A 27,278-nucleotide genomic window follows, 5' to 3' on the forward strand; every position below is an offset into this window, starting at 1 on the left:
CAAAACTCAAAACATTCAGAAACAGAAACACATTAACGATTTGACGGCGGTTACAAATAGGAGTGCAAGCATTCACAATGAAGTTATAAAAGAAAGTTTTTACAAAAATACATTTTTATACTTAACGAATTCTTGTAATTACCTAATTAATGTGTAAGTGAAAATGGAGAAGTTCCACAGTACTCTGTTGGTTATATCGTTGTGTGTTTTGTTGTGGGGTGTGGCCGGCCAGTATGAGTGGCAATTGCGTGATGCTTTCGACGAAATTCGGGGTAAAATGGACAAGGTTACCGCCGACAACTGCTATATAACGCATTTAGACGATCTTTTCTTACCCGAGGACTCTGTTTCCCACCATCCGGATGTGAAAGAGATAAATATCAACCCCGTGTTCCCGAATCGTACAGCGATGTTGCATTTACACAACATGGCTATGTCTAGAGCTTTCTTCTGGAGTTATATTCTCCAGTCGAGGTTCATTCGTCCCGCTATAAACGACACGTACGACCCGGGCATGATGTACTACTTCCTATCATCAGTAGCCGACGTTTCATCCAACCCGTACATAAACGCCAGTTCCATATATTTCTCCCCTAACATGTCCTACACATCATCGTACAGAGGCTTCTTCAATAAAACCATGCCAAGATTCGCGCCACGAGCATTCAGAGCCGACGACTTCAATGACCCCGTCCATCTGCAAAAGATTTCGACTCTAAACACGTTTTACGTGGAAGATCTAGGTGCATTCGACGCGGACAGCTTATCGAGAGATTATACCTCGGATTTCTACAGGATTAACGAGTGGTACACATTGTTGTTACCCGATAAGTTGGATAATAAGCGACACGACACTAAGACGACGTACCAGGTTGAAATCAGATATGCAAACAATACTAATGAGACATTCACCTTCCACGGACCTCCTGGAAATGATGAGGTAATGCTTTTGTATGTTATATTTCTCCATATAATATCTAGCAGAAGAGAATATTACATTTGAAAATAAATAAATTTGTACTGAGCGCACATTTTGTAACAGTATGTCAAATAAAAATAATTTTATCTCGTTATGACTCATAATTCCAAATGATTTAAATTGAAGAGGATTTCCTGTGTAGTCAGTTTCATGATTACACAAACATTCTGATCTAGATCAGGAATCTATGTACATCATTTTAGATGTATGCCTGCCCAAGGATCAAACTTGGTATCCCGTATGGAAATCTTATGGGTATCAATGTAGTATTAATAATATTGAGTAGTATTAAAAATGCAGTGCTAGCCTAGTAGTTAAGAAACACAGCCTCTTGATCGAGAGGTCCTAAGTTCAAATCTCAGGCACGCATATCCGATTTTTCAAAGTTATGTGCATATTAGAAGTTATTTATTAATTAATATTAATTATCACTAGCTAGAACGGTAAAGGAAAACATTGTGAGGAAACCTACATATACCTGAGAGGGTATGTGAAGTCTATCAACACGGACTTGGCCAGAGCAGTGTACTATGGCCTAATCCTTCTCATTCTGAGAAGAGACTCATGCCCAGCTGTGGGCCAGTAATGGGTGGATGATGATGATGATGATGATATTAATTAATGAATATTGTATGCCATTATTATTTGTAGGTAGACCATCCAATATTTATGTTTTAGACTCCCGGGCCTGTGAACTGGACTAAGCCATATTTTGATTGCGGTAGACTAAACAAATGGCTTGTAGGAGCAGTGTCACCCGTCGCAGATATCTATCCTCGACACACACAGTTTAGGCACATTGAATATCCAACGTAAGTCATTAATATTAGTCATTTTAATTAGTTATTAATTAGTCATTAATTTTTACACTATCCACTTAACTTTTGTCATAACTAAAGCACTGTAGTAAACAAAACTGCATTATAAAAGACTAAGTTAACAGACATACTTTCACAGCATTATGTCTTATGGCATTCTGCTGTGGGGTAGTGCTGCTGACATAGACTCTATATTTACTATTCAAAAAAGAACAATAAGGTCAATACGATATGTTTGAAAAAAATAGTAACCACCATAGGTTTAATACTAGAAATAGAAATAAATTAGCAATTCCTTAACATAGATTTTGCAAGGTGGCTAGATCTTTCATGGGTAACTGTATTCGCTACTACAATAAAATACCTGATCACATTTTGAATCTCACAGAAAAAAAGTTCAAACATGTCGTTAAACAAACCCTATGTAAAAAAGCGTACTATAAACTAAGTGATTATTTGACTGACAAAACGCTGTGGTCTAAAGTAGTTCCAGCTCCACATGTACCATTAGGTTAAGTTTAACATTGTAAAAAACATTTTTTTAAAAGGATGTGTGTTATGGAGTTTCTTTTGCTGCTTCTTCTCCATAGCGAAACACCTTGTGAAGTGGTGGTAGTTGTATTGACATTCAAAAAGTGCTCTGTAAAGAACCTATTTTGAATTAAAAAAATTGATTTGATTTGATTTGATTAAGGCTGGTTGGAGGTGGTAGAATTCTTTGTGGTTCAACTCTGGAGGACTCTGCCATTTTTGCCTTATAATAGCATTGAATGGTGTGGTAAGAGACACATACTCATAATCTTATCCAAGACAATCCAACCTAGTCCTCAGGACTAACAATGCACCTGTGATCAACCTCTGGTAGATCTCTTTATCTTATCTGGGATTGATTATAGATGAAAATATTATTAAAAAAATCTTCCTAATTACTTGATGGGTTTATATATCCAATTAATATGCAGGTATACAGCAGTTGTGGTGATGGAGCTGGATTATGACAGGATAGATATAAATCAATGCCCTCCAAGCCAGGGGAACGATAAACCTAATAGGTTTGCTTCTACTGCTCGCTGTAAAGAAGAAACCACTGAAGTAAGTTATTTTGAACCTTTTACCATTAATAATTAAATAGTGTTGGTAATATGATCTAATGCATAGATTGGAATTGAAAATTGTAGATTTATCATTATTAAATAAATAAGTTTTCCGCACTTGAATAAATTTGTAAAATTTTATTGCAAACTTATTCTATCACATACTCCATTCAGTTGCATATTATGAATGATGTCCATAAGTCCATCAGAACTGAACTTGTATAGGTTTTTCACGATTTGCTTTTCATGTTTGCATGGAATGAGCTTCCTCTCAAGGTTCTTAGAGTGCTAAAAGAGTTCTTTTGCAAATTTGATGATGAACTGGCGACTTCTCTGCTGTTACAAAGGTCCATAAGCTATGGTAACTCCATAGTAGGTTTAACCCTTTATAGGACGGCTCATACAAAGTGGCCAGTAAATTGGACAGTCACATTTTGGTCTTTATTTCATATATTTTTATTCGAATGTTGAGTCTTATAATCATTTACAACTCACAATGAAACACGCTAGATAGACAATAGGCTAGTGTTCAAGTTACTCTCGCGCACTAAAATATATGCGCCATTTTCCAAAATGGCCTGTGAACTGGCCACCGTGCACTCATACATGGTCATTTGCTATCATCGCGAGTATACGATACTTATTGGCAAGTACTACGGTAATAAAAACAAATGCTTTTTTGGGAAAAGTAAGTAAAACTATTGTAATGTAGTATATACTTTGACATAATGTGCAAATATAATAGAGGTAAATAAAAAACCTATTTTTTTTGGAATCAAATGAAAAGAGGTTGGTTTAAAAGTTTTAACCGGAAGATTGCTTACCTAACTTTGAGTTGTTGTATTGAGTAATTATTTTCAAGTTATTCCTATAAACCATATGGTTTTACAACAAGTATATAATCAATTTATTTAATATAATAATTAATTTACCGCAGACAATCTTGTGCGGTAGTTATAACCTGTTGTGTATATATGTATTGATTTTTTCATTTCATTTTTTGCAAATATGGATGTAGTTATGAAAATTATTAAATTTTAGATTTGTATTGTAATATATTCAATTACTTTCGACAAAATTACACTTATTGGAAGTTAAATTTAATAAACGAGAACCAATGGAATGATCTTATGGGGATTAAGGATGATCAAACTTTGGTGGAGATTCTGGTGCTGATCATTGTTTTGCCTGAAGTGTTACTTGCAATACCAGCATCACTAGCCTACGCCTAGCCTGGCCTAATCACACGTAGCCAAAGTCAAAGATTACATTATACAATGCTAACTTCATCCTAACTAAAATAGGAGTTTTTGTGTCTACCACGACCACTAATCTTACCATCCCCCCCACCCCCACTGTCCCTATGACCTAAGATGTACGTAAGTTAAAAAAATGGTCCCGATCGCGAACATCAATGGGGAAAAATTGTGAATAAAGACCCGAATAAATGCAGTAATACAATTTTTTTATATCTACAAATGTACTATGTAAAATTTAATATAGTTATAATAAATAATGAAGTTGATCTTAATTCAAGGTTGAAATTATTAGCCTATATTTGATGCCTTTCTCTTTCAATGTTATCTATACATTCTTTTACTAAATACTAGTTAGAAACTTAATGTAATTTTTATATTTTATTAACAGAATAAAGTAAATTTCGTCGGTTTGCAGTTTACTGGCCAGTGATTTTGCATTGATAGTTAGCCATACGAGTGTTCAGTGGCCACATGTTTTTTTGGATTTTCTCGAAAAATAATGAATTTCAAAAAGTTTTACTATAATATACTATTTAATTTTATGGCATGGAACATATTAGTGGCATAGATTATTACGATTTCCAAAAAAAGTGAGGGTGTGCGTTAAAGGGTTAAATATCTTATTTTTCAGTGTGAACCGATCCACGGATGGGGTTTCCGTCGTGGTGGCTACCAATGTCGTTGTCGGCCTGGCTACAGGCTGCCCAGTATAGTGCGCAGACCGTATTTAGGGGAGATCGTGGAACGTGCCACCTCGGACCAGTATTACAATAATTTTGACTGTCTTCCTATTGGATGTAAGTGTAAAAATAATGTTTGTTGATTTTTATGTGTGATAAACTTTATGTAGTAAGCTATGACTGTTAAGAATAGTGTTTATCTATTTATATTGTAATTCATCTTCTTTAAATAGAAAGAAAGAAAAACCTTTACTGTAACTGTACTGTGCAAAAGCATGAATAATACTTAACTTGAAATAAAATAACTTGAAAGACACTTAACGAACAAACCTAGCTAATGCCATGAGAAGGTAAGTTGCGCGTTGGGTATATTGATTGGATGGATTATATTGACGTTTAAAAATAATTCTGTAAAGAATTTACTTTGAATGAAATATTTTATTTATTTATTTGGAATATATCCCGTCGTTCCCCAGGGATTCAACGTCTCCCCGTGCAATGGGAGCGCGCTCATCCATACGTCCGCGCGCTGTACGCGGACCGCTACTTCGAGTACGTGAACGCCACGAGCGGGCCCGCCGCGCTGCACGCTGAACGGGTTAATGTGTACGAGATGCTGAATTATATACGTGGAGTGCAACCCTCTAACTGCTCTAAGTGAGTTGATTTTATTTTATTATATAGGTGGGTCAGTGCAAAACGATTTTGATTACTTGTGTACTAGTGACAATACACGCTGGTAATAGGATACATTAATACCTCCTAACGTCGTGCGATTGCTTTGCTTCGATGCACCCAGTACTACCTTTGCGTCCGAAGTTCGTGTAACTACCAACCAATATATTACAAACTTGTTTTTAAGTAATCCGGTCGCGATGGAATATGATTTATGACTTTATTAATTTTGTATATTATGTCCCAAATGCTAAATTTTAAATTTATCATTTTGTTCATTTTTGTATTTCGGTCAATCTAATAACTGTTTTGTGCGGGACGACGCGAACAGCTGACTCAAGATTCGACGTAATTATAAGTTTGAAATTGTTTACTTAATTTATAGTTAATAATAGTTCATAAGTTGTAATAAATAAAGACTTCATTATTCGTAACACACGATCAGCTGATCAATATTGTATAGTTCAATGGCCGACGCTAAACAGCTGACTCCAACTCGATCAGCTGATCATAGCAAGTAAGACGTAGTTACGTAAACAGCTGATAGTTTTAATGTAATTTATTGATGTTTTTATTATGTTTGAATAGTGTTTTACTTATGTTTTATTGTTAATAGTATATAATAGGATTTAATAGAATAGGGAAAATAGATAATAGTTTAAGTTTTGTAAATGTATTAAAATAAATATTTCGTAATAGTTTATAGGGCATAGATATAAGTGTCAACTATAATAGGTTTTGCAATAGTTTAGGTTTTAATAGAAGTTTAAATAGAAATATGTAAATTCCTAAACAAACTAAATAGATTATTATTATTATTATTGTGAATCCTCGATTCAAGGCCACAGTTTGAACAGGTTCGTACAGGTCCGTACAGGTTTAGACATAGAATAACGGGAAATAGTTGTAATTGGCCAAAATGCCTATATTGCTGCCTAAACCTGCTTCTAGTTGTGGTACTTGAGTCGGGGATATAAATAGGCCAGATTTTCAAATTTTCATTCAGTACTGGCAATAGACCCATGGAACAAAGGAATAAATGGAACAAGAATAAAACAAGGGATTTCAATTCTTCCAACCCAGCAATTATAGTAATGTGCCCCTGCACATTTAATGGTCCTTCGAAAGCCGAATATTGAAGAAATTGAAGAATAGTAAGTAATATTATCGTTCCAATTGTCATTTTTGTGTATTAGCAAGAAGAATGCCGATCACACGCTCCGTGGGAAAAGAACGCCGAGACTCGACGGAAACGAAGCCCTCCTCGTCTGACGCGACCACTGGGACCTCCGCTACGGGCACAACAGAAACGTCGGCCACGGGAACCACCGCGACCGACACTACTGGGGGAACCTCCGCTACAGACACGTCCGTCACGACGAAGGGTACAGTAGCGTCAGTGGCCACTGGCACCACGATGGCCAGGCCGGCTGCGACCATTTTCAAGAATCCCGTCGAGCTCACCGCCAGTACTGATTCACCCACAGTAATACAGAAGCCTTCAGAAGCACATAGCATGGTTCGCGCGCTCCGAGTCGACGCGCCGGATCCACGCGTTCAAGGTCAAAGGCTTACAAGGTAGCCAAGGCCAAAGAAGAACTTATACGTCTGCAAGTGGAACTTGCAACAGCACGCCTCGCCGTTATAGAAGCAGAAGACGACGATGACGACGTCTCCGAGTACTCAAAAACAGAAGCCGACACCAGGGTCGACGACTGGTTGGAACAGCAAGCGCAACCGAGGCTAGCCATAGCCGACGAGCCGCACCTACCTCTCCGCGAAATAGAAACAGAAATAGAAGCCATCACGGAAGAGACAAGGCCGGTTCAACAGAATAATAGTACAGCGCACCATACCCAACCAGATCCGCGAGTACATACAACGGCGGGAGCTCAAGCACCGGCGGGAGTCCACGCGCAGCCAGACTTCTCTCAACTTACGTCAGCGATAACACAGGCCATCAAAGCTAGCCAGCGGTCCTCAAAGTTTGTTGAATTACCGACTTTTAACGGTAATTATCAGGACTGGCTACCTTTTAGAGCAGCATATATGGAAACAGAAGAGTCTTTTTCAATAGTAGAAAATATTAATAGGTTAAGAAGACATCTAATAGGAAGAGCTAAGGAAGCAGTTGAAAGCTTATTGATCACCAACGCGCACCCATCCGATGTTATGAAGACCTTGGAAATGAGATTCGGTAGATCGGAGATGATAGCAATGGCCGAAATAGACACATTGAGAACACTGCCGCGCCTCTGCGAGTCGCCTAGGGATATTTGCGTGTTCTCTACTAAGGTTACAAACGCCGTGTCTACACTTCGGGCATTGAAATGCGTCTACTATCTCTACAATCCGGAGGTATCTAAGGTAATGGTGGACAAGCTTACTCCTACTTTACGTTACAGATATTACGACTTTGCTGCAACACAACCGAAAGAAGAGCCTGACTTATTGAAGTTTGAAAAATTTATGAAGAGAGAAGCTGAGCTGTGCGGACCCTATGCACTCCCCGAACAGATGGCACCGCCGATGTATAGTAATAGACGTCCTCAGAAGACACATACAGTATTAGAAAAGCAGTCTACAGTTATAAAGAAATGCCCCGTATGTGAAGAAACAGGTCACATCGCGACGGACTGCAAACAGTTTAAAGAAGCAAACGAAAGCACAAGATGGGATATAGCAAAGAAGAAACGACTATGCTTTCGGTGTCTACGCTTCAGAAACAAGACTCACAACTGCCGAACGAAGCCGTGTGGTATTAATAGTTGTAAGTATTTTCATAACAGGTTACTACACTTCAACAGAACAGAAAAGGCAGAAACAGAAGAGAAGTCAACAGAGGTCATCAACTCCGCGTGGACTACAGCCAGACCTACAAAGAAGCAAACTTTTTTGAAAATAATCCCGGTGCAGGCAACAGGTCCCAAGAATACGGTCAACACTTACGCGTTATTGGACGATGGATCTACAGTTACGCTGATAGACGACAGCCTTGCCTACGAAATAGGGGCAAAGGGACCCATCGACCCATTACGTATAGAAGCAATCAACGAGTTGAAAACAGCTGAAACGAAGTCAAGAAGAGTTAGCATCACACTCAACGGGTTGAACAATCACACAGCAAGCATTCAAGCGAGAACTATCAAGAACCTGCACGTGTCGCCGCAGGAAATAGCAAGACAACAGATTGAAGAATGTGAACACTTGCGAGATCTTAGCGACGTACTTTCCTATGAAGATGCGAAGCCTACCATACTCATCGGTCAAGACAACTGGCATCTCCTTCTAGCATCAAGAGTGAGAAGGGGAAGGAAGAACCAACCGGTAGCGTCTCTCACGCCACTTGGGTGGGTACTTCACGGAAGCCACAACCGAATTATTGGACGTACCGCTAACTTCGTGTCACACATTACAGAAGCGCCGCAGGAAGATAAGCTTGAAGATCTCATGAAGCATTACTTCGCAATGGACTCGCTATGCATCAACCCTAAGAAGCCACAGTCGGACCCTGAAGAGCAAGCCCTACGTATCTTAAAGAAAAATACAACCCAAACAGAAGAAGGAAGATACGAAACCGCTCTACTATGGAAAAGAGAAGAGGTCGACTTGCCTAACAACTACGACAACTCGTTGACACGACTTATGCACATAGAAAAGAAGCTTGACCGTAATTCTCAATTAAAACAGAAGTATACAGAACAGATGGACGCGCTTATCAAGAAAGGATACGCCGAGCCTGCACCGAGGACGAAGACTCCCAATAGAACTTGGTATTTACCGCACTTCGCGGTAGTGAACCCAATGAAGCCAGATAAACTCCGAGTGGTACACGACGCCGCAGCGAAGACTAAGGGTGTCGCACTCAACGACTTGCTGTTGAAAGGTCCAGATCTACTGCAATCACTTCCAGGGGTCGTGATGAAGTTCCGACAGCATATGGTTGCAGTAACAGCTGACATTAAGGAAATGTTCATGCAAGTGAAGTTGAGAACAGAAGACAGAGACGCTCTTAGGTACCTGTGGCGAGGGAACCGTCGTGACGATCAACCACCCGAGGAGTATAGAATGACATCACTCATCTTCGGAGCTTCAAGTTCGCCGTCAACAGCAATATTCGTCAAGAACTTGAACGCTAAGAAGTATGAAGAGACCGAGCCAGAAGCAGCCTCCGCCATTATAGAGAAGCATTACGTCGACGACTACCTGGACAGCTTTAGAAGCCTCGAAGAAGCCATACGTATCACTTCAAGCGTGCGTGATATACATAGAAGAGCTTGCTTCGAGTTGAAACAATGGAAGTCCAACACGCCCGCGCTACTACGAGCACTAGGGGAACAGGAGTCGTCACAGGACATAGAACTCTATAAGGCGGGAGAGCAGCTGGAACGTGTGTTAGGAATCGTATGGAGACCGGATACAGACGAACTTACCTTCAACCTCAATTTAACGCGTGTGCCTCGTGAACTTATAGATGGGAAAACACCGACGAAGAGAGAAGCCCTACGTATAGTTATGTCGCTTTTTGATCCGTTAGGCTTTGCTTCACCAGTTACTATAAGAGCTAAACAGATTTTACAGGAACTCTGGCGGCGTGGGACATCGTGGGACGAGAAAATAGAAGATCACATAGCGGAACAGTGGCGCGACTGGATGGTACATTTGAGAAGCCTCTCGAATATAGCAATACCAAGAAGATACCTACAGTACAGCGACGCTACATCCCTTCAGCTCCACGTGTTCACCGACGCCAGCGAGTCAGCCTACGCAGCGGTATTGTATTGGAGAGCAACGGCACCCAACGGCGACGTCAGCATATCACTAATTATGTCCAAGGCCAAGGTGGCACCTTTAAAGTTAACATCTATACCTAGGTTAGAGTTACAAGCTGCAGTGATGGGAACTCGCCTCGCCGACGCCGTCGTTAAAGAACATCAACGAAAGCCGGACTCAAGAACGTTCTGGACGGACAGCCGCACAGTACTCTCATGGATCAAGGCTGGTTCGCGCTCTTACAAGTCGTATGTGGCACATCGCATAGCGGCTATAGAAGAAGGTACAAAGGTAAGTGAGTGGCGCTGGGTGCCAACGAAGTCCAACGTGGCGGACGATGCCACAAGAAATGTCCCAATAGGGTTCAATAAGAACCACAGGTGGTATAGGGGACCGGACTTCCTACACGAGGATTCGAGCACCTGGCCAATAGAAAATTCTGCGTCGTATCCATCAGAACCTACAGGTGAAGAAAGAACACACAACATAGTAACAGAACGAGGTCTGAAGCTGGCTGAAGGTCTACCGGAGGTGTCTAGATTTTCAAATTGGGATAGATTACGTTTCACTACAGCAAGGGTTTTACAGTTTATACAGCTTTGCAGGACGTCTAAACAGCGGGTCAATTACAAGAGGACTAGACGAAACGCTCAAGCGGACCCCGACTGGCGACGTCAAAAGAAGACACCGGTGGCTCCACAGGTAAAGCATAGAAAAATAGAACAAGCCAAGTGTTATATCTCCGTGCCCGCAGAACTCCTCCGAGAAGCAGAAGAGTTATTAATGCGTTCGTCGCAAGAAAGTTCATTTCAGGTTGATATAGATAACATGAAACGTCAGAAGCCTATAGACAGAGATAGCCGATTACATCGATTAAGTGTCAAGTATGAAAATGGTGCCCTGAGACTCCGAAGCCGCATCGAAGCAATAGAAGCCGTCACAAATGAGGTCAAGAACCCCATGGTGCTGGACGGTGACCATCCTACAGTCAAACTATGGATACACAGCATCCATAGACAGATGCACCACAGCGGAGTCGAGGCCACGGTAAACGAGTGTCGACAAAGGTATTGGGTTCTACGGTTACGTCCGGTGACGCGCACTATAATACGACAATGTCTCAGATGCCGCATGAAAACTCAAGCACCGCCGTACCCGAGAACCGGAGACCTACCATCGTGTCGCTTGGCACATCACAAGCGACCTTTCACATACACAGGAGTCGACTACTTCGGGCCGTTTACAGTAACAGTCGGGCGTACCAATCAGAAGAGGTATGTAGCTATCTTCACCTGTCTAACCACACGTGCTATTCATCTAGAAGTTACAGCATCGCTCACCACCGACTCTGCGGTGATGGCGCTCCGGCGGATGATGGCGCGCCGTGGACGTCCGGCGCAAATATGGTCGGACAACGGCACCAACCTGAGGGGCGCTGACAAGGAACTACGGCAGGCGATCGACGCAGCTACAGCGGAGGAGGCTGCTAAGAAGATCATCTCGTGGCGATTCATCCCACCTGGCGCGCTCTTCATGGGAGGCGCGTGGGAAAGGCTCGTGCGCTCCGTGAAAACTGCACTGCAAGCAACGCTTCACGAACGACATCCAGCAGAAGAAGTCCTCACGACGCTCCTGGCAGAGGTGGAATATACAGTGAACAGCCGACCTCTCACCCACGTGTCAGTGAGCGCCGAGGACCCAGAAGCGCTTACACCGAACCATTTCCTACTCGGCGGGAACGGAAGAGTATCGACCCCGGGAGAGTTCAACGACCGCGACACCATATGCAAAAACAGCTGGCGTGCCGCGCAGAGATTAACCGACATATTCTGGACAAGATGGCTTCGAGAGTACCTTCCTGAGCTTCAACACCGGCGGGAGCCCCACGGAAGAGGGGCAACAGTGAAGATCGGCGACTTAGTACAAATATTGGACAGTAACCTACCTAGGAACATATGGGTTCGAGGTCGGGTCATCGCAACATTTCCGGGTCCAGACAACATAGTAAGAACAGTCGACGTGGCAACCAAGGGAGGAGTTCTACGCCGGCCAGTGAGGAAGCTGGTAGTGCTGCCTATAGAAGACGTCGCCCCAGCACCGACAGAAGATGCAACACAGCTGCACGGCGGGAGAAATGTGCGGGACGACGCGAACAGCTGACTCAAGATTCGACGTAATTATAAGTTTGAAATTGTTTACTTAATTTATAGTTAATAATAGTTCATAAGTTGTAATAAATAAAGACTTCATTATTCGTAACACACGATCAGCTGATCAATATTGTATAGTTCAATGGCCGACGCTAAACAGCTGACTCCAACTCGATCAGCTGATCATAGCAAGTAAGACGTAGTTACGTAAACGGCTGATAGTTTTAATGTAATTTATTGATGTTTTTATTATGTTTGAATAGTGTTTTACTTATGTTTTATTGTTAATAGTATATAATAGGATTTAATAGAATAGGGAAAATAGATAATAGTTTAAGTTTTGTAAATGTATTAAAATAAATATTTCGTAATAGTTTATAGGGCATAGATATAAGTGTCAACTATAATAGGTTTTGCAATAGTTTAGGTTTTAATAGAAGTTTAAATAGAAATATGTAAATTCCTAAACAAACTAAATAGATTATTATTATTATTATTGTGAATCCTCGATTCAAGGCCACAGTTTGAACAGGTTCGTACAGGTCCGTACAGGTTTAGACATAGAATAACGGGAAATAGTTGTAATTGGCCAAAATGCCTATATTGCTGCCTAAACCTGCTTCTAGTTGTGGTACTTGAGTCGGGGATATAAATAGGCCAGATTTTCAAATTTTCATTCAGTACTGGCAATAGACCCATGGAACAAAGGAATAAATGGAACAAGAATAAAACAAGGGATTTCAATTCTTCCAACCCAGCAATTATAGTAATGTGCCCCTGCACATGTTTAGTATCTCGGATACTAAACAGTTATTAGAAGTTTATTTTAATCAAACAATCTTTAAAAAACTGGTTGTAATGGGCCAATTAGGTTCAGGTAAAACAATTGTTCTTTAAGGACTTGGTAAAAGATCATCAATAAAGGTGCAAATATAAATTTTAAATTCTGTACTAAATTCTTATAAATATTTTCAGATACAATCCTACTGATCTGTTCCTGAACGGCGACATTGCGTTTGGTGCTGAGGAGCAATTTGAGAACCAAGCCAAAATGGCTCTTAGATTGGCTAACTTCATCAGTGCATTCTTACAGGTATGTTGAGAACATATATGACATTATAATGTATGATTTGAATCCTCAATGTGAGAATCCAAAATCACTGTTTATTTTTATCATCCTACATGAATACTTGTTCTTAATTGTGTAGTAAAACATTTGTACAAATTGAAACCTTAAGAATCATATGTAAATATATAATTTGATTTGATAATTTTAAAAACTGGTAAACATGAAATGTTAGTGTCACACTGTAGTAGCATGTCTTGTATTGGTCGAGTCTTATTTGTTGTGGTTCTCTATAGACAAGTTATTGTTAAGCTTCTGGTAACATTGTTATAGGTATCAGACCCCAAAGAAGTGTTCAGTGGTACCAGGGTAGCAGATAAACCACTCACAGAGGACCAGATGATCGGCGAAACCCTTTCCATTATACTTGGGGACTCGAAGATTTGGTCTGCAGGTTGGTAATTTTATTTAATACTCTATTAATAAGTACAATTTAAATGGTCTAATTGAGATTTCAAGATAGAGGTCATTTCCTTTATTCGATTCCTCTATAGTCTATACTAAAATCGAGAAATGTTATTATTATCAATTTGTATATATAAAGTATTTATATGTCTGTTTGTAACTATGTTTGAGGATCTGTGTTTATATCTGACATAGGCTACTTTCGGATAAGGAATTGGTATTTTTATAAAGGTTGAACTTTTCTGGGTAATCAAGATTTTAGTTCAAGATTGATGTTTAGAAAATATCGATAGCGTGATTCAGTGGATCTTGTGGCGCCATCTCTTGAGTACTGAGTTAACACTAAAATATTACTGTCTTCTTACAGGTACATATTGGGACAGAAATAAGTTTACCAATCGCACGTTCTTTGCTCCCTTCGCGTACAAAACTGAATTGAATACCAGAAAGTTTAAATTGGAAGACTTGGCGAGATTGAATAAGACCGGTGAGTTGTTTTTGGTATATCCTCTTTTATATATTTTTACATCATCTCTTTGTTTTTTTACTGTAGTGGTGGTGGTGATGATATATTATTTGTGTTTCTAATAGCAGAACTAGCTATTATACTGATATTGTTAGTGCCTATATGTTATGTGCGATTTCGTGGTTAGGTAGCATGTTAAACTATTAGTCCTATTTACTGTCATTGATTATAAAGTAGGCATTAAACTGGAATGATTTAAAAATATCTCACAAAGTATTCTAGTAGTCATTCTTACATGTATCTTCCTCTATCCATTTATATTGGAGCAATGTGGTAGTGTATTATTATGCTCTCGTCTCCTTCGGTTGAGAGGTTAGCCATTGCTCCCTAGTGGGACGAGAAATTGTAACAGTTTTTTTTTTTTTTATAATATAAGGGTATCAGACGTGCATGCAGTCCACCTGATGGTAAGTGGCTACTGCTGCCTATGGACACCTGTAATGAACCCCAGATAGGATTAGTAATTCCTACCTGAGGTTGGCCACAGATGCGCTGCTTCCCCTGAGGACTAAGCTGGGACGCCTCGGAAAAGTCTGTCTCCCTTACCACACCCTTCAAACAGGAACACAGCAGCGCCTAACACTGCTGTTATTAGGTAGAAATAGGTGTGGCGGTGGTGCCGCCGGAGTCGAACCACAAAGGGTTCTACCACCTTCAAACAGTACAGTAACCAATACATTGTGATTTCAGAGGATGTGTACACAAACAAACCATGGTTCCAATTCCTGAAGCAGCGTTGGTCTACCAACTTCGATAGCCTGGAGAAATTCTTCCTCAAGATGAAGATCCGTGATGAGGAAATGGGTAGATACCTGAAGAAATACGAAAGATACCCAACGTACTACCGCGCGGCGAACTTGAAGCATGGCCACTGGACTCGGCCGTATTATGACTGTGAGGGGCATGTAAAGCAATGGGCCATTACCTACGCGGCGCCTTTCTTCGGCTGGGATAGTGTTAAAGTCAAGTTGGAGTTCAAGTGAGTTGAGAAGTTTTATTTTCTACTAGTTTTTGCCCGCGGCTTCGCCCGCGTTTAAAAGAAAATAAGATAACATACTAACAAACATAAAACTGTAAATTCGTACGTTCAACTTTGCTAAATATCATCACCTGATCACCTGATGCATAGTTTACGATGCAATCCTTACTAATATCGATTAAAATAATCAATGTTTTGGGTCCAAAAGATCGATTCTCCGATTAATCGATCTTAGATCGCCATCCCTAGTTCCCGTGGAATTTCCGGGATAAAAACTATCCTATGTCCTTTCTCGGGTCTCAGACTATCTTTGTACAAAATTTCATTAAAATCGGTTCAGTGGTTTAGGCGTGAAAAAGAGACAACCAGACAGACAGACAGACAGAGTTACTTTCGGATTTATAATATTAGTAAGGATCTTAATGTTGTAAACAGAAAGTTAGTGTAGTAACCATAAAGGATCATTTTTGTTAAGATCGGTCTTATAGAATGCACGAAGTAGAAGTATTTGTGGTTGGATTACGCGGCAGTTTGTCTCGCCTATTTTATAAAAAATCAAGGATACTTAAATGAAGATTTCCAAATTAATCCTGAGAACCAAAAACTTATCAGTGATGGACACTTACACATTTTCAAGTATTGATTGCCTCATACAACGACCACAAATTAATATGAGCCTAATATTATGCAAGTATAGCTATTATATAGAGTGAAGCTACAACTAGAAGCTTAATAAAGTAAGCCTAAAATTATAAGCATTTTAAGTCTTATATGTTTTCTTGATTCTTATTTTTACAGGGGTGTTGTGGCAGTTACTATGTCCCTTATGTCTCTGGACATCAACCAATGTCCCGACAAGTACTACATTCCAAACGCTTTCAAGAGCACTGATAAATGTGACAGGAGTTCTTCTTATGTAAGTGAATAATCTCAATATTTTACGAGTTGCATATGTATTTATTTTTTACTTTTATTTATTAACAGCACTGATATGTTATTAATGAAGGAGTATGGAAAGTACATATTTATTAATTGTACTATATGCTATGAATAAATAATGATTTTCCTCAAGCCTGTTAAAAATAAGATAAAAATTAACAATCTATAGCCATTTTTTGATGTTCCGTTCTTATGTAAAAGTGTAATTTAGCGTCTAAATTATTGATAAATATTAATTTATTACTAGCTGACCCGGCAAACGTTGTGTTGCCATATAAATAAAAAAATGTTAAGGGTGAACAACCCTTATCACTTAGGGGTATGAAAAATAGATAGTAGCCTCAAACCTACTGAATATGCATATAAAATTTGGTGAATATCGGTAAAGCCGTTTCGGAGGAGTAGGCTTACTAACACTGTGACACGAGAATTTTATGTATAAGATTAAATTTGTTCAATAGTATAGTAATTTAAAATGAATATTTCCAGTGCGTTCCGATCCTCGGTCGTGGTTTCGAAGCCGGCGGATACAAGTGCGAGTGTCTGCAAGGCTACGAATACCCCTTCGAAGACCTCATCACGTACTACGACGGCCAGATAGTAGAGGCGGAATTCCAGAACATCATCGCAGATAAACAAACCCGTATAGACATGTTCAAGTGTCGCTTAGCTGGCGCCGCGGCTATACAAAGCAGCTTTGCTATCATTATGGCAATATTGTTCATACTCTTCAAGCTTAGGTAAGGTTAGGTAAGCTACTATGAATATGCAGAACTACATTACATTATTGCCGATAAACAAACCCATATAGATATGTTCAAGTGTCGCTTAGCTGGTGCCGCGGCTATACAAAGCAGCTTTGCTATCATTATGGCAGTATTGTTCATACTCTTCAAGCTTAGGTAAGCTACTATGAATATGCTGAACAACATTTAATATCAAGGTTTTATTAACAAGTAATGATAGACATAATTGAAGTGCCTTTCTTTGATTTCAGTAATGCCATTTATGTGCCCATTCGCTGTTTATTCGTATTAAGGCAGTGTCTGACATTTTCCTCTTTCACTATAGCTAGTCCCACTCGTCTGACTTTTCGCTATCCCTACTTAAAATGACCCAAAATATGTATCTATCTCCCGTAATAACGGCCCGTACTGGGGAAAGGTTAACTTGCCTTTCTGGGTCCAAATTATCAATTTTTATAAATTCTACATCATTTTCAGAAATAATCCCCTATGCTCTTATATTAATATCATAATATGATGATACCAAAGTAGAAAAACATGACCTTTATTATTATTATTTTATTTTATTTTTATTATATATTATTTTATGTATGTTTATAATATGGGTTATTCTTAAAAGGCTGAACTGAGTGTGTGTAAAAATGCCTTGTGTGGAAGTAAATAAAATGCATTTCATATTTGCTGTTAAGGCACTAGCAATATATATTTTCTAAATAAGGCAACTATAAGAATCTCAACATTTTCGCTATTTTCAATTTAAACAAATTAGAATTACCTCACTGATATTTATAAGTTTAACAATGAAATATTGTTGAAAAGGCATCTTTTTAAGTATTTTTATACCTTTTTTATATTCCTTACATATTAGAGGCAGAAATCTCATGGTGGTAGATTTTTATCCCCTCCAGTATAGTATGATAATATGTATTGACAATTTATATTTTTTAACCGTTTTTTTTTTATGAATTCCACATTGTTTTTGGAATTCTATGTCGCGTTTTATCCGTTAATTTGATGTTACGATTGTTCATTTGAATATTCGTCTAATCACTACAAAATATAGGAGGTAAAATGCTTTATGGCTCATGTATAAATGTCTGTTACTAAGCATTAATAACTGTCCTCATATGACATATTATTGGACAGAGTTGCATTCAAGATGAACATACAAAGTTAATGAGTTTAATGTGTTAACATATCATGTTGACTTTTGTATACATATCAGGAAATTCTATAGAAAATAAAGGTGATATTTTAAGGAATTTCATATAAAAATATTTCAAATAAAAACTTACATTAAGTTACATAGGTATAACTAGCAGCACAAGATTTTAAAGCTATTTTAGTTTATGGCTAAAATATACATATGTATAAAAATACATTTTAATTGTAGGATTTTTGTCCTATTAAGTACTTTATATTTTTTATTATTGACTGCCAGTGTATAGCAATATTTTTTATATAAACTATTTTATTCACTAGCAGGCATGGATCTGATTTATTCACTAATTAATTTGATATTCTTTATTGTTAGTATATTTCTGACTTTTACAAAAGTAAGGTACAATGTAAATGTATGACCTGAGGCACACTATACATATATTCATATACAAAATATTGTATGATATTTGAATTCCAAGTACAAAAATGAACTGAGGATTTTAATGCTTACTGCAGAAGACTATGAGTATTACTCCATTAACAATTCCTACGGTACTACTTGTAATTTAAATAAACTATTTTGTATATATTGACATTCCAAATACTTGACTGTTAATCCGTCCATATTATTAGTACTTATTTAGTTTTTTTTGTAATAAAGCTATTAAATATTATTGGTGTTTTATTGGCATTCTTCACAATTTGCTATATATCCAAGAGATGCAAGCCGTTCACTGAAACAAAGACTCCTGATGTAATAATTAACATGTTTATTGGCATATATAGCACCCCCCAGTTCTCCACCAAACGCTGAGGACGGCCACCGGGGGGGTTTTAGTGCGACATATATTGCAAAAAAAAATTCCTTAAATGCTACCTCTGAAGACCTAAGTAGGAAAAACATAGAGTAAATATTACAAGAACAATATTACATATCAGATTTACTTTAATTTTGTACTACAGAATGGAATACAGAGCGCAAGCGCTTTTTTTCATAAGGTTTATGTAGCAAACGAAATTGCAGTCGAATCTGTCGGTTGGTTGACTATCGCCCATGAAAATTTGTGACCAAATAAGGATGAATAGTGGGATATGTGTCCTACATGAAGTGTTGCTACCAGATGCTCGGCTTATATATAAGTCAATCTACTGACTGAAGTGGATATTCCCACACACTTCCAGTGAATGTCAAGTACTGTTTCAAGACAGAAATAGGTGTTACCGAGAATACTTTTCCGGTCGAATAATGCTGGTTCTACTACTTTTCACATGTTTGTAATCGAATTTAAAAGAATAAAACGTACTTATTATAATTGTTGGAAATATTGCATTCATGTATAAGCTAAGAAGTAAAGAAAAATCTTTAACAAAAAATTACAACAAATACCTGATCATCTACATACTTGTGGTTAGCTTCGATAATACTTCGGGCATAAACAATCCCGCCAACCACTCCAAAGTATATAACTATGTATACCAGAATGTATAGAATAAGGAAAATACGAAGTAATCCCATAATTCATCCATTTATGCATTTTGAGTAGGTTTTTGGTAGTTTACGGGTTATTGTTCATGTTTTGTGAGCATGATTGACGTGTTTGTCAAGATTCGTGTTGATGTTTTGGTATAATGCGATCATTACGTAACGAAATAAAACTCCTTTTGAGATTTTTAATTTTATTTATTTTGAAATCTATCGTGAAAAGATCTAAAAGCACTGCCTAGTTTTTCTAATTATATTGTTGTTTTCATTTTATGATTAAAAACATTGCTTCGGATTTTGAAACTCCCGCTTTTAATTGCGTTTTGTTTCATCTACTTTCACTAAATCAATTCTTTTTTTTTTAATATATTTTTCAATTTAATGTATATACGTCAAATTATTATAACTATAAAGATTCATTTTCTTAATTTCTTAGTTAGACAAGGTGTGAATTAGCAGAATATGTTACGAAATGCAACTCTACTTTGCAAATACAAAACGCTTTAAATTTGTTATCAATAAAATTCTAACCTTTATCAGTGACGTGAGATCGACAGTGACAGTGACATTGGTTCTATTTAAAAGTGGGGACGTAAGTCGCCACTCGCCACTAGTCTGGCTATAAATTCGATTATAATTTAAAAATACTTACAACAGTAAGGAAGCGTAAATAGCAGGTAATTTTTCTGAATACAATTATTCGCATTTCGTTAAATGTAATAAAACAATTCGTGTGTGCATTCTATAACCTTGACATCTATTATAGCGGTTGAATACGTAATTAATTCATATGAAAAATAACATAAATACATTCTAATAACTTGTTATGTAAAGCCCTTCACGTTTGCTACATTGTCTAAATTGTAAGTAACCTAGGTTGACGTTATTACAATGAATGTCAAGTGCATTATTTGCATGCAATTCGTGAGTTATCTCGTATTATTTCATGGTATCTTAAGTCTTTTAATCTTACATCTCATTGCTTTAAACATTTTATGGGCACGATTTAGTTATCATATATTAAAAAATATTATTTGTAAAAAATCCTAGCTGGATAAATATTTATATTCTTCAGGATGTTAAAAATAAAAAAAAACCCTATTCAAAAATTAAAGTTATACTGTTGTTTTATTTTTACAGTCAAAATGAGTGCCTTAGGAAGAAAATTGGTTGACCAGCTGAAAAGCAAGGAGTTCAGGGAATATTTAATGAGGTCTGTATTTTTTTGGTTCTATATTGCAGTTCACTAAGTTCATTTTACCCAAAAAATCTCATTGAGTTACAAAAAGTTATCTAATAACTTATATTGGCTTATTATTGATAATGTTTTATTAATAATATAATGTGTATGTTCTTATTAAAATATATAACATAAGAGTATTTACTTTTCAGCACCCATTTCTGGGGCCCTGTAGCAAATTGGGGAATACCATTAGCTGCCATAGCAGATACAAGAAAGGATCCCAGTTTTATCAGTGGCAAAATGACTTTTGGTGAGTGTCATGTTTTTAGTTTAAGCACTCCTATCCTTCTCTATCCTCCTATCCTTATTCTACTGTATTAACAATATTTAATCCTTGGTATCCACAGATCTAGCCATAATACTTAATCATATGTGTGATTAATCAATCATATGTATACATGTGTAATCACATATATCCATGGGCGGCATTTGCCCCTTACCATCAGACCATCCATCATCCATACCATCAATTGCTACTTCCTGTAATAACGTAATCTTCTAAGGGCTTAAAGTGTGTGGTAAGTAAGAGATATTACACATAAGCATTCCAACTTAATCCGGATGGTGATTTATTGCAGAGATGATTAATCATCTGTTGGTGTATAACTTTGTTTATATTTCTATTGCATGATGAACATATTCTATGTATAATAACTGCATAAAACATACTCTAACTATATTATTATAGTAAAACTAATAAGATTACAAATTTATTATGATGAGGTATTATCTCTTAATAATAAACTAGCGATGCCCCGCGGTTTCACCCGCGTTAAAAAGAAACAGGGGCACAGCTAGTTCTAAAATCTAAGTAGCCTAAGTTACTCCTTATTACATCAGCTACCTGCCAATAAAAGTCCTGTCAAAATCGGTCCAGCCATTTCACATATTAGCCAGAACAAACGGACAGACAGACAAAAATAGTAAAAAATGTTATTTTGGTGTATGTACCGTGTATATTCAAATGCATGTAGCAAAAAGTGGTTATTTCAATATTAAAAACAGACACTTCAATTTTATTTATATGTTTAGATTTGTAATCTTATTGGTTTTAGTATACTACTAATTGTTAACATTAAGATAACATGCTCAACAGTAAAGTTACTGGCATTGGTCTAGCTAATACAATTACCATAAAAACTCACCCTTTTAAATGTGTACTTCATTTCTTGTCTGCCTTTGTGCATTGGTGAAGGTTAATATTTAAGCACACAAAGAGATATTACATCTTTAAGACAAATATATAAGTCTTCAGTATAAAAATAAAAATTCTATTCTCAATGTTCCACATTACTAAACATACAAAGATGAGTACAGAAAAACCCAGACAGAAAGCAAATAAAAATTAAATATTTAGGTGTTTGCCTAGCTGGGAATAGAATCCGAGACACTGTGAGTCAGACCAATTTGGTAAACTCTGTGCAAAGTGTGTCATAATGTTTAAGTAAATTGAAAGAACAAGTATAGAAGTTATATAATGTAGGAGTAATCTTAAAGAATTGCTTATCAGTTGCTTGCCAATAAAAAGAGTAAATACGGCACTTACTTACGAATTTTTAGGTAAAATATTATGTGCTAAGAGAGATAAGTAGATCTAATTACTTTGTCGACAAACACTAATAGTTAGTTTATTTTTATTATATAGGAGTAGCAGACGAGCATGTAGTCCACCTGCTGGTAAGTGGCTACTCCCGCTCATGGATATCTGTAATCAACTCCACACCTCGGAAAAGTATGTCTCTCTTACCACACCCTTCAAACCAGAATACAGCAGCTTAACGTTGCTATTATGAGGCAGAAATAGGTGTGGCGGTGGTGCCGCCGGAGTCGAACCACAAAGGGTTCTACCACCTTCAAACCTTAGTTAATAATCTGTTTCCATTTGTATGTTCATAGAAATCTGCTGCAAATCAGCAATTTGCGATTTACTTTTTCTTATTTAGAAATAGTTAATAAAAACAGATTTTCATGTTATTGTTTGATATATTTCTGCCAAGAATGTCATCTGGGAATCACTGTGCAATAGTAGCCATAGCGATACCAATTTCTATAGGGTTGATGGTGTAGAATTCTGTAATAATAATTAATTATTAAAAATAATAATTCATAAAATATTTTAAACAAAATATCCAGTTGCTTTTTGTCGTATGTTGATTTATAAAGATTTAAGTAGCCATATGAACATGCGATAGGTTATCTTGCACAATCACGCGATAAGTATCTGATTGTACTTTTAAAAAGTTAAAACATTTACTTGATGCAAAAGTTTGCTAGTAACTGACATTTGACTAATATGCTATGCTAACCTGTAATATGCTTCAGCCCAATGGTATGGCCAATAGTTTGAGTTTGTAGTTCAAATAACTCCACAAACCAACTTCTGTATTTTTATAGATTGTGGGTACAATGGTTCTTTTTCAAGTTGGTCACATATTTACAGCGGCTGAGCCACCTTAAATCGTAAGGGCTGATACTTTTCTTTATACAATTGAAATAGCATCCAGGAGTAGCAGCCCACTTTATGGTAAATGTACAACGTCGCCTATGGTAATCTGAAAATAACTGCAAATGACACGATCGACCACCTGAGGGGCGCCCGCTCCCGCGGGAACTCCCTGAACTGGCGACCTCCGACCATCAGGACGCCGACCGTCCGCTCGGTAACGACGCATAAGTACCGAATCACCCACTCAACAGTGGGATGATATATTTTTTATATTTTTTCATTATTCTATAATGTTTCTAATAACATTATATTATTATGAAGAAATATCAAGAATTCGGGGGGTATTTACCAACCGAGAAATATCGGAAGATCCATGCCCACGGCCCTTATGTTAACATTGCTTTAGCGTATGAGAGCCCCGGAGGGTATTACGTCCCAATTGATGATGATGAACGGCAAATGTTATTGGGCTGCTATTAGAAGTGACGACACATGCATTTTTACGTGCTCTACCTTTTCACACTTTTCTAATTAGAACACAGAGTGCTCCTGTCATAAGGTAGAAATAAGTTCAGTGATGGTGACGTGACGAATCACGAAGAGTTTTACCATCTTTAAACGTGACATTAGCCGCATAAAAATATACCTTAAGTAATCCGGTAGTACCTCATTTCATGTTTATAATCCCAAACTAAATATATGCAAGAGATAAACTTGTTGAATTACATGTAGTTTCTTTTATCAGTAAACTTAAACTGGCCAATACCAGTAAGACTCGGCCGAAGTTAGAATATTATGATAAAGACATTTATTTTGTGCATTTGTGTAAAGCACCGCCAGTATTCTGTAATGTGAATATATTTAAATAGTTGGTACTTTGAATTGTATGTGGATGGTTACGAAATTATACTATTACTAGCTTTTGCCCGCGGCTTCGCTTGCGGTTAGGAGTCACAATACAATAATTTGATAACATTGTTCTTAAGCTCATGTCATAATTTGTTTTTATGTATCTCTCGGGAACAGTACTTTTTTCGGAAGAAAAATAACCTCTTATGTCCTCTTCTAGATCCTTAACAACGTGTGCACAGAATTTCATGAGAATCGGTTTCGTAGTAAAGGCGGGAAAGCGTAGCAAACCCACAAACAAACAAACAAGTCCAGTCGCATTTTTAATATTAGTTAGAAAGTATTTGTGGACAAGAAGAACCATTTCGGGTGTCTGGGGTTGGCAACCCAGGCTTGACAATCTCTTATTTTTCAAAGTTAAATTTGTATTAAAAATTACACACATTAATTTAACGTTGCTGTAAATTTAGATGTACACTACGAAGTTAGGCTGAGTGATTTGTCATTGCCCAAACACAGTAATATTACTATAATGTATGATTTTCATTCCAGCGCTGACATTATACTCGATAATGTTCATGAGGTTCGCGTGGAGGGTGCAGCCGCGGAACCTGCTGCTCTTCGCCTGCCACTTCACAAACACATGCGCACAGGTAGATAACTCCTTTTTAAATGACTTGGCTACTATCTTTATACCTTCTTCCAATATCCGCATTGGAACAGCTTCGGCGATCATGCTACAAATAAATTCTTGAAATCTTGATCCGATAATCAAAATTAATGAATTTTGACAAGCAGTGTAGCTGTTTTGATTTGAGGGTAGGTTAGAAACAATGAAATTTAAGACAAGTTGTCAATATAATAAAGATCAGAAAATAAGATATTTAGAAAATCCATGCCCTAAATCGGGATTGCAAACTTATTTAGTAATAAATGTCTTAAAGACCTCATAAAACTTAATTAAAAAAGTGCGACATATAGTCGACATTTTCGATTCCTTTTTCGAGGTCGGTAATAAAATAATGTTTTTTTGTTATCCTTACAGCTGACACAGGGTGGTAGATTCATCAACTACCATTATCTACAGGGGAGCAAGCAGAAGACACAAGACACCAAGTAACGTGTGACGGACAGATGTAGAACAATTGTTTTAGCTATAACTGTATGCTTTGGTCGCAACGCTGGCTATAGTTACCTATAGACTTGGTAAGGGGTTTGAATATTATAATAGATTTTTTGATCTAATGCCTTAGTGGAATATTAGTCAAAATGTTGGTTGTAGATTATGTAACATATATCAATGGGTACTAATTTAATATTCTAAAGTTATGGGACGTTGTACAAAAATGTTATATATGTATATTTAGTAATTTATTGAATTATTGAACGGAATGTTGGTCTAAATATAAAAAAAATATGTTGAAGAGTATTATTTGAATCTTCAGAAATTACGGGATATAGTGCAAGAATGTCTAACAAAATAAATAGTATGAGAACATTTTACACGAAATGAGGCAATAATATGATTACATATTCTTTTAATTTCTGATGTATAAATTGAAAACTTGTGAAGGACTATAAACTTGAATGGTTTATTTTATGGTTTAAAATGAATATTTATTTTAAAGGGTTGATATCAAGCTTAGTGAGCTTAGGCAAGGAATGTATTGATGTTGTTGATGCACTTACACTCGAGTGGACTTCATTAGGATAAAATACGTATAAATTGTGAAGTAGACATATGATGTTCTATTGTAACATATCTTTTGTCTAAAAAGGTTCCATTAAGTTATAATAGCTGAATATGTATAAACATATTTTCTTTTTAAAATCGGTTGTTATATTTATTAATTTATTTGAATGAAAAGCGCCTAATTTATGTATAAGACCGAGTATTGTGGTCACTGAAGTTAGGAAATATAATCCTAAAATAATATTTTTACAAAAGACAAGTTGAGAATATATTGCCGTACGTTGGGATAAAGGATTAAACCCCTCATGGGGTTGATTGCAGAGATCAGGTGAAAGGAATGTACGTTTACTTCATTTTCATACAAAATGGATGTAAAATTCTAATTATAAATATTTTAAAGAGGTAATATTAATAAGTATGACGTATTGCAAATTAGAATTCAAAGATAAATTAGTTTAATCTTATTACACGGATACTAAGTAAATAGAAATAGAGTTAATTTTTTTAAATTACAGGCATGAAAGAGTTAGGGTCGCACTTTTTAAATCTTATGCACGTAGGTAAAGTTATCTCAAATGTCACTGCCATTTTTAAAGAAAAACGTTTTAATAAATAAAGTAGTAATATTTTAGTAGAAAATGTTTTTGAAATAAAAAAAACCCATTTATAAAGACTGCGAATAGATGTTGATCTTGATTCAAGCAGTTTAGGAAAAGAAATTATTGTGTTACGTTGTAACTATTATGAAAAGAAACTATGTTATTTTCTTCAAATCAAATCAAATCAAATCAAAATTTTTTATTCAAAATAGGTTCTTTACAGATCACTTTTTGAATGTCAAAGCAACTACCACCACTTCACAAGGTGTTTCGTTATGGAGAAGAAGCGGCGAAAGAAACTCCATAACACAAATCTTTTTAAAAAAAAAAAAATGTTTTTGACAATGTTAACTTAACGTAATGGTACATGTGGAGCTGGAGCTAATTCAGACCACACCGTTTTGTCAGTCAAATAATCACTTACTTTATAGTACGCTTTTTTACATAGCGTTAGTTTAACGACATGTTTAAACTTTTTTTCTGTGAGATTCAAAATGTGGTCGGGTATTTTATTGTAGTAGCGAATACAGTTGCCCACGAAAGATCTAGCCACCTTACATAATCTATGTTTAGGAATTGCTAATTTATTTCTATTTCTGGTATTAAAGTTATGGTGGTTACTATTTTTTTCAAACATATCAGTGTGTTTTCTTAC

The 27,278-nt window shown here is 36.9% G+C and overlaps 2 protein-coding genes across 2 annotated transcripts; both read left to right on the plus strand.

The window, feature by feature from the left end:
- LOC140757907 (uncharacterized) lies at positions 1-18,984 on the plus strand. Its single transcript, XM_073093783.1, has 11 exons — positions 1-940; positions 1,658-1,791; positions 2,760-2,889; positions 4,782-4,947; positions 5,307-5,487; positions 13,404-13,521; positions 13,828-13,948; positions 14,327-14,446; positions 15,176-15,464; positions 16,263-16,380; positions 16,893-18,984. Exons 1-11 carry the CDS (start codon positions 164-166, stop codon positions 17,145-17,147), a joined length of 2,409 nt encoding a protein of 802 aa, XP_072949884.1. The 5' UTR covers positions 1-163; the 3' UTR covers positions 17,148-18,984.
- A 1,406-nt stretch (positions 18,985-20,390) lies between these two features.
- On the plus strand, positions 20,391-26,795 carry Mpc1 (mitochondrial pyruvate carrier). The gene is made up of 5 exons (XM_073093784.1): positions 20,391-20,470; positions 20,934-21,006; positions 21,186-21,286; positions 24,884-24,984; positions 25,377-26,795. Exons 2-5 carry the CDS (start codon positions 20,939-20,941, stop codon positions 25,449-25,451), a joined length of 345 nt encoding a protein of 114 aa, XP_072949885.1. The 5' UTR covers positions 20,391-20,470; positions 20,934-20,938; the 3' UTR covers positions 25,452-26,795.
- Positions 26,796-27,278: the final 483 nt, after the last annotated feature.

The sequence above is a fragment of the Epargyreus clarus genome, unplaced genomic scaffold, assembly GCF_041222505.1.
Source record: "Epargyreus clarus isolate Ecla_fem2 unplaced genomic scaffold, WU_Ecla_fem_2.2 ptg000005l, whole genome shotgun sequence".
Lineage (NCBI taxonomy): Eukaryota > Metazoa > Arthropoda > Insecta > Lepidoptera > Hesperiidae > Epargyreus > Epargyreus clarus.

Excerpts from the sequence above, each read along its gene's own strand:
- LOC140757907 (XM_073093783.1), top strand. The coding sequence starts at position 164 with ATGGAGAAGTTCCACAGTACTCTGTTGGTTATATCGTTGTGTGTTTTG. Across the intron at positions 1,792-2,759 it reads AGGCACATTGAATATCCAAC|GTATACAGCAGTTGTGGTGA; the intron begins GTAAGTCATTAA and ends ATTAATATGCAG. Across the intron at positions 5,488-13,403 it reads CAACCCTCTAACTGCTCTAA|ATACAATCCTACTGATCTGT; the intron begins GTGAGTTGATTT and ends AAATATTTTCAG.
- Mpc1 (XM_073093784.1), top strand. The coding sequence starts at position 20,939 with ATGAGTGCCTTAGGAAGAAAATTGGTTGACCAGCTGAAAAGCAAGGAG. Across the intron at positions 21,007-21,185 it reads TTCAGGGAATATTTAATGAG|CACCCATTTCTGGGGCCCTG; the intron begins GTCTGTATTTTT and ends TTTACTTTTCAG. Across the intron at positions 24,985-25,376 it reads TCACAAACACATGCGCACAG|CTGACACAGGGTGGTAGATT; the intron begins GTAGATAACTCC and ends TTATCCTTACAG.